This window comes from Melozone crissalis, unplaced genomic scaffold, assembly GCF_028551555.1.
Source record: "Melozone crissalis strain CALT ecotype California unplaced genomic scaffold, PUWL_Pcris_2 ptg000027l_1, whole genome shotgun sequence".
NCBI classification, from domain to species: Eukaryota; Metazoa; Chordata; class Aves; order Passeriformes; family Passerellidae; genus Melozone; species Melozone crissalis.
Window position 1 is genome coordinate 81,570,599 of NW_026535805.1, and position 8,082 is coordinate 81,578,680.

Below are 8,082 nucleotides of genomic sequence, written 5' to 3' on the forward strand. Positions count from 1 at the left end.
TAAGATGTAAATATGACCCAAATTTCACTTGATAGAACTTGGCCTAATTGCAGCTTTCATCAGAAAAATGTTTGATCATAAGGGAAGTTGTAAAGGTGCTTGATCAAAGGTATAGGATCCTTCCTTGGGGTCTTGCCTGCATTTCATTTTCATCAGTTGAAACTTTCTGTTCAAATGGAGAAGAATGTATAATTATGAATTTTTGTCACCTGTAAGTGGTTCCCTGCATTTTGCCCCAAACTTTTTAAGTCTAGAAAGTGAGATTTTTCTGTTAAATATTGCATCTGAAAAACAGTATTTAAAGAGAAGTTACAGCCTGAAATGAATTTATATGAGTCTTGTGTGGTCACTTGGGTCTACTTAAAAAAATGGTAGCTAGATAGACTAACTGTAGATAAAAGTCTGACTTGCAAATTGTGCACCTAACTGGTGATACCCATAATTATATAAACACCATGTAAGAAAAGTGTTGAACAATTTTTTGTCCTTTATGAAAATTTTAAAAATGATCATTGATGTTAGAGTTTTCATAACAATCTTGCAGAAAGTTGTTCTGCTTTATAAAGACACAGCAACTGGCTCTTACCCTTCACATCAGTGATCACTGCATTTTAGTGTTCTTTTACAATAATATCATTGTTCTACCTGAGAATCTGAATTTTTTGTCTTTTACATACATAAAAATACCATTGAGCTGTTTCCTGGTTTGGTAATATGTCATTCTGCTCTGTGTTTAGGAGAAAGCAATTCATGGTATTGCCATGCCCAGAAGTTACCTTGAACTGACGCTGAATCCCAAAGATAATGAATTAGAGTACATAAATGCAACCAATTTCAATTGTGACATAATTCTGAACCCTGATTTATCAACGTTTCGAATACTACCCTGGACTGAGCAGACTGCAAGAGTGATATGTGATTCCTTCACCGTGCTGGGCACCCCACTAATGACCTCCCCAAGGCACATTGCCAAGAAACAGCTGAGCCAGCTTCAGGACAATGGCTTTTCTTTGCACTCTGCATTCACTTATGAATTTTGTATTTATGGCATTACTGAGGTTGTAAATTCAAAGACAATATCCTTTCCTGCAGCCACGATACTAAATAACCATGACCAGACTTTCATTCAGGAGCTCATTGAAGGAATGTATTATGCTGGTGCCAACATTGAAAGCTTTTCTTCTTCCAGCGGGCCTGGGCAAATGGAGATCACATTTCATCCAGCATTTGGCCTAGATGCAGCTGACAGTGCCTTCACATTCAGAACAGGCCTTAAAGAGGTGGCTAAGAAGTATAACTACGTGGCTAGCTTTTTCTCAGAATCAGGATTCTACAATTCGGGGGCTCTATCACACAGCCTGTGGGATCTGAATGGCCAGAAGAATTTGTTTTCTGCCGGTTATGGAGTTGAGGAGCTCTCAGAGCTTGGAAAAAACTGGTTGTCAGGTCTCTTGGCACACACAGCAGCTATCAGCTGCCTGATGGCTCCTACCACCAGCTGCCGCAAGTCTTATTCTAAATACAGTAAAGAATCAAAAGAAACTGTAAATGCAAAGTGGGCATATAATGATAACAGCTGTGCCTTCAATGTCAAGTGCCATGGTGGAAAAGGCACTTACATAGAGAATAAATTAAGTTCTGCTGCAGCAAACCCGTACCTGGTCCTTGCTGCTACTATTGCTGCTGGTCTAGATGGAGTGAAGAGAGGACTCAGGTATGATGATATGCCTGAGGAGGAAAATCACACTACTGATCTGAAACACTCCTCTATCCCTCTGAAACTAGAAGATGCTCTGGTTGCACTTGAGAAAGACACGTGCATTAAGGAAGCATTAGGTGAAACTTTTATCCGATACTTTGTTGCCATGAAACACTATGAGTTAGAAACTGAAGAAATGGATAGTGAAAGGAATAAATGCCTGGGATATTTTATTTAGAAGAAGAGCTCTTCTGTAGTGGTGCTGTGTAAATGCATACAGTGAATGGCTCAGATTATTGAAATTAGTTTTAAACATATTTTAAAATGTTTTAATGCTTTGGGATTCCCCCCCCACCCCCCTCCTTTGTATAGTACATTACACTTAATTGTCCATATATATTCCTGGCAGCACAAAGCTGATATATCAATAAAATGACATTAACAAGCTTTTAAGAAACAGGTGGAGTTTTTTTTGGCAGACCTGCTGGTGAAATGAAGATAAGAAAAGGTGAAATGGAGAAGAGCAACTATTCAACTGTAACAACATGCAGAAAAATGGGAGTGATGGGGACAGTGATGGGGAGTGGGGTTTAGAACTGGGGAAGGCGGGGATTTTTGTGTTCAGCATGGTTATGGGATTTGTTCCAGCCTATTCAGTAACCGATGGGTTGCTAAATCAAAAGAATATGAGTTTGATTTAAAACATAAGCTAGAACAATGGACATTGTAGAGAGAGGGGCAAAGGACTGAGGCTGTAGGACCTGAGAGGCAGGAATCAGTATCTTAATGGGTATAAATAAAAAAGACAGGATGGACTATATAGTAATCTATACATCATGAATTCTGCTGCTGAATGGAGTTTTCAAGAATTATAGTTAATAAAATATTAAAAGAAATCAAATGGCAACTTGAAGAGGGAATAGTTAACAGAAAGTCAGCAGTGTCAGGCCACTGTGCAATAAAAAATGAGTTGGTTTTATAGCTGTTTTGATTGTTAATGGGTTAATTCAAATTTAAATGGCAAATGAGGAAAAAAAAGTCAAAAAAGACAGAAAATTTAGAGCTTAAACTTTTTAGGAAGTACTTTTTAGGAAACTTGATTTTATCAAGCATGCAGTAAACAACTGAGAGGAGCAGAAAGAGTAAGTTGAAACAAGAAAGAAACATTGAAGATGCAAATTCAGAGACTGAAAAGTCATGGTTAAAATAGAGGAACAAAAGACCCAATCCTAAAATTAGAAATGGCAGCTGGTGTAAAGAAAAATAACTTTTAGGAATAGCAGGAGGTGGGCTTTAGATTTGCTCTTTGTTCTTGTTACTGCTGTCATCCTTTATTATTAAAGATAACCTTTGTTTCTTACACCACCTCTGCATTAACAATGATTTCTGGAGTTCTTTATCTTGTCACAATATTTTGATCTATGTGTAGGAATTTGTCAGTGAAAGTTTGGTCACCAGTGGAGTAAAAGCAAGATTCAGTCAATGCCTCTGTCAGCTTGCAGAATTAGGAAGGTGTGAACAGGAATGTGCTACTTGCCTACTGATGGATCTTCCATTCTTCCTCTACAAAGTATTGTACTTGAAATGTAGCACCTGGTATGCTAAAGCTTTTTGTGTGATTCCAAAGAACTCGTTTTATACTCAGGTAGCAAGAAGAAATAAATAATCTGAAGAAACATGATGAATTCCCATGTCTGTGATTGGTGCGTGGATTTGATTCTCCCTTTTACTCTCATGATACATTTTTGAATGCCCAGTTTTCAGGCATATAGGGGACTATTTTTCTTTGCTAGAGGCTAATTTTCTTTGGGCATATATTTGCATAGCCTTGCATTTAAGCAGAACTTCCCATTCTGAAAAAAAATCTTCTCTTTTGCTGCCCAAGCACTTCTTCGGGGGCTCTGGAAATCTGTCTTCTCTCTTCTCTTTCTGGTTACTTACCATTTTCACAAGCTTTTGGCAGAAGACACACATTAAATTATTTACTTGCTCAGAGAGCTTACTTACCATACTTAATATTTAGTCCCAGCAGTCACACAGATTAATAGTTATTCATTGGTGTGCGTTTATAAGACATTTTCTCATGTGTCTTGGATGTATAATTTATATGCCACTGTATACCTTCACTTAAAAATATATATAATGGACTTTTACAACTGAATTTAATAAACATAAAGTTTATGATATATACTACTTATATTATCCATATATTTTCTTATCACAACATTGAAAAGATAACATCATAACTAAACCTCTTGCTGTATGTCCAACTACCTGACTAGATTGATAGAAAGCCATTATTTATGAACCAAAAAACCTCAGGTGCCTAGAAGTGATGTTCTACAAGTTATAATCAGTTATAACGAGATAAGGTAAACCAGTAAAATAAACCTACAGGTATTTTCTTAGTGACTCATACTCCTTGATGACTCATACTCTGAAGACATTGATATATGATTAAATGAAAACATTTCATGTTTCTGGCAAACTAATGATTTTTTTTTTTTTTAAACTAGAAAGTTCACAGATGGAGTCTGAAGCTAGTGGGTCCCAAATTTTTTTCAATATTGTTCAATACCAGTTCCTAAATATATTCTATATAATCAAAATAGAATAACTTCTGTCAGAAAGCACAAAAACATTTATTTCAACTTATTTCAAATTAATTTTAAATTTGCATGTAACCCCAACTAAGTTTTCATGTCTATTCCTTAGAAAGACAACAAGAAAAGTTAATTACTTCACTCTGCTCAGCTGAAATTAATTATTATTGAGTGTTGTATCATTAACATTTGATCTTCAAGTGTTGCCTGAAAGTACTCTTCACTCTTCTACAGGTCTGAGGTCAATGTCCAGAGCATTATTAGTTAGATAATACAAATATGTCTAGTGTTATAAAATAAAAAAAACCCCGGCATCTGTAATTTTGCATATGCTCCTGATGATTTTTCAGGGTCATAAAATCATAGAACCGTTGAATGGTTTGAGTTAAAAGGAATCTCAATAGTCATCTAGTTCCAAGCCCCTTGCCATGGGCAGGGACACTTTGCACTAGAACAGTTTTTCTTGGAGCCCCACTCAGCCTGGACTTGAACACTTCCCTGGTGGGGCCTCAAGGGAGAAATATGAACTTAAATGGGAGTAAAAGCAGGATACTACACTGAGACAAGGATGTGAGGAGCCTCAGTTTGTGCTTGTTCAGAGAGGAATCTGGCCTGTGTTCACCAGCTCAGCATAGAAGAGACAGATCAGGAAATATTAACAAGGGTATAGCTTGCAATAACAAAAACCTGATCCTTTTGCTCAATTAAATTCTTCTCAGGATTTGATAATAAAGTGACACACTTCAAAGACATGCAGATTTATTGTAGGAAATCCAGGGACCAAAGTAAGTGAACACATCTAGGTAGGACCTATTTACCAGGAATAACTGAATTTTGTAGCTCAGAAAGTGGAGACAGAGTATAGGTTTTACTAATGGTTTACTAAGGAGCAGAATACTATCTTTTCTTCCTATGTGTTACAGTTAAAACATAGCAGCAGGTTTTCATATAGGAAAATTTAGATTAGACAGTCTGGACTACACCAGAGTGTTAAAGAGAATGAAACTGGAGCCAGGTAGATGTCCATAGAAAGTGGCAGTGTTTGGATAAGGGACTACACAGTGTAATTATGATGCACTAAGATAGTATATCCTGATGCATGGTACGTTCACAGTGTTTACAGCTATAATAGGATGGCTCCTTTTCATTGTTTGCTGGGTCCCATGTTGCTGTGAGATCATTGAACAGACTGCTACACTATTTTTTAGGAGATAAAAAAAATATTTTTAATCATTATTTTGAATAATGAGGCATTTTAAATCATAATAATTTTATTTTTATTTTTATCATTTAATTTTTCACATTATTTTTAATGAGAGAAATCTATCCATGGTGAGTGTATGGAAGAAAACATACCAGAAGACACAGAATAGCAAAACAGTCAGAAAAATTGGTGTACAGCTACACTTAGACATATAATGTAATGGAACACTGGGGACACAGTGAAAATGTAGTGGAACACTATAATATCATTGCTCAGGAAAATTTTATATTGAACGTATGCAATGAGAAATGGAAGTACCTCATACCTCTGGTGCACATCATGACTTGATCTCCTTTGTGATGTAGGATCCAAAAAATAATACAAAAGCTACAAACCTCTTCATACAGTAGCTCATTTTCTATTTGGAAATGCCATACTTCTAACCAGGCTTCAGGTTTCATGAGATATGAAAAGAGAATTGAATTTGTTACCTAACATGTCTCCAGCAAGTCAAGGTGATGACGTCAAGTACCCAAGTATACATTCAAATTTTATTCTTTCAGGCTCCAGCCAGAGGGCAGCAGTGCACTGTGCAGTGCTCCTCTGGGATCTCAAGCTGTCATGCTGTGCTGAAAAACACCCATTAAAATGCACCCATATGTTTTATATATGTACTTACAATATTTCTTAAAAAGAGATAGTGTGGCAGCTGAAAGGTAAGGCATATCTTTTTCATTGGTTTAGCTAAGCTTAATTATCTATTGAATTTGCATGGCCTGTTCAGTAAAGGACCATGGATCCAAAATATTGTTTTCATTCTTGATAACAGCATTTAAATCTTAGTTTAGTAGGTATGTATCTATATTTATGTGTGAGTGTGTGTGAGATCTTTAGGTGTATCATCTTTAATGGCATTGCAACAAAAATAAGAACAATTTCATGGCAATATTCCATTTTTGTAATGTAATGTAGGCCATTATTGGAATTTATTTCATGTTTCCATCTTCCTTAAATACTTTGGGAGTCTGCTTGCTTACGGGGATTTCCATTTTACCTATACTGTTGTGTCAGTTTTTTCCCCATCTGCAGGAAGAAAATCATAAATGCATAGTGAATAAACACATCCTAGAAATACCTATTCCAACCACCTTTCTATTTCTGAGCAGAAACATAACTTTACCCAGAGTTTGAATTATTGAAATTTAGATATACATTCTAGATATCTTTCAGCATGTGGGATAGCCATTTTTAAGTGGTTCTGACTACATATATCCATATGGCTTTGCTCTGCAAGTCTGCTACATTTTTCAATATTGAATTTCTTCACAAAGTTGCAGTATTTAAGTCTAAGCAATCCTTTTCCTCCAACACTCTTTTTGCAACACCTTTATGACTTTTTGGTTTAGTTTGTTTGGTTCTTTTTAGATAAAGAGCTCAATCATGTTCAAATTTTTCAAATTTATTCTCGAAATAAAAATTGATACTGCAATGTTGTTGCAGAGCATTAATTTAGCTGCTCTGAAACTCTGCTGTTTTAACACATTTGAATACACTGTCTGTGGAAAACACACCAGTGCAGTCCCAGGGTATGGCAGTAAAGGAAGAGGAGAGGAACTATTTGCAAGCAACTCCACTAAAAGTGTTAGTGTTGAGCAATGGGAGAAAGATGTGAGGAGGACTGAGCAAGTGCAAGTGCTTTGTGCAAGCTCTAATTCATCACCTGAGAAAAAAAGAGCAGCTCTTGGATGAAGGATGACTGGTTGAAAGCGAGAAATCACTTGGATGAGTTTGCAAATACAGAGCAATTTTTTTTTTTGATTGAAGGTGTACAATCACGTTTGTTCAATTTAATCTGTAATTTTGGAGTGCCTTTTGATTTCTTTGCTGACACTAAGCTCTCATCATAACAATGTCCACAAATAGAGCCTTCTACCATCTCACACAGACTATGATGTTCCATCCTGGTAATGTTATGTCCTTGGTTTTTTACCCTTTTTGTTGTTGATGTTGTTGTTTCATTTTGGGTTTCTTGTTTTGCTGCCACCGTTTACAGAATTGCAGCTACTACTGACACTGTTTTGTGTCTCTTCCATGTACACTCTATATGAATTTTATGTAGAATACTAAATTGAATTCAAAGCTCAAACTCACCCCAGAGAATTTTAGGCACTTTATTGGCACACCTCAGTTAGGGGTTTAGCTCCCATGCACCTCTGACTGTTTATTGAAACAGATAGAAATTGCCACAGGGCAAAAAAAAAATTACATTATTTTATATACTGTATTGTTTAATTCTTAAAATTAGAGCTGAGGACAACGCTACTGAAATCTGATTTCTCAGATATTGTACAACAGTGTACTGGGTCTGGTTGGAATGGAGGAGATTTCCTTGAAAGGAGCCCACAACAAAGGTGCTGTGTTCTGGATTTGTGAGTAAAACAGTGTTGGTAACACATCAGTGTTTTAGCTACTGCTGAGCAGGGCCTACACAGCAGCAAAGTGTTCTCTGTTTCTCACTCTGCATCACCAGCAAATAGGTTGGGGTTGTCCAGAACTGGGAGGGGACAGAGCTGCAA

At 36.5% G+C, this 8,082-nt stretch overlaps 1 protein-coding gene across 3 annotated transcripts in view; it reads left to right on the forward strand.

Annotated features, from left to right (window-relative positions):
• Window positions 1-1,937, forward strand: part of LGSN (lengsin, lens protein with glutamine synthetase domain) — a 59,899-nt gene extending 57,962 nt beyond the window's left edge. For all 3 annotated transcript variants that reach the window (XM_054280496.1, XM_054280497.1, XM_054280498.1), the window contains one exon: window positions 738-1,937. In XM_054280496.1, coding sequence (XP_054136471.1) covers window positions 738-1,937 — 1,200 coding nt within the window. The remainder of the gene's footprint in view (window positions 1-737) is intronic.
• Window positions 1,938-8,082: the final 6,145 nt, after the last annotated feature.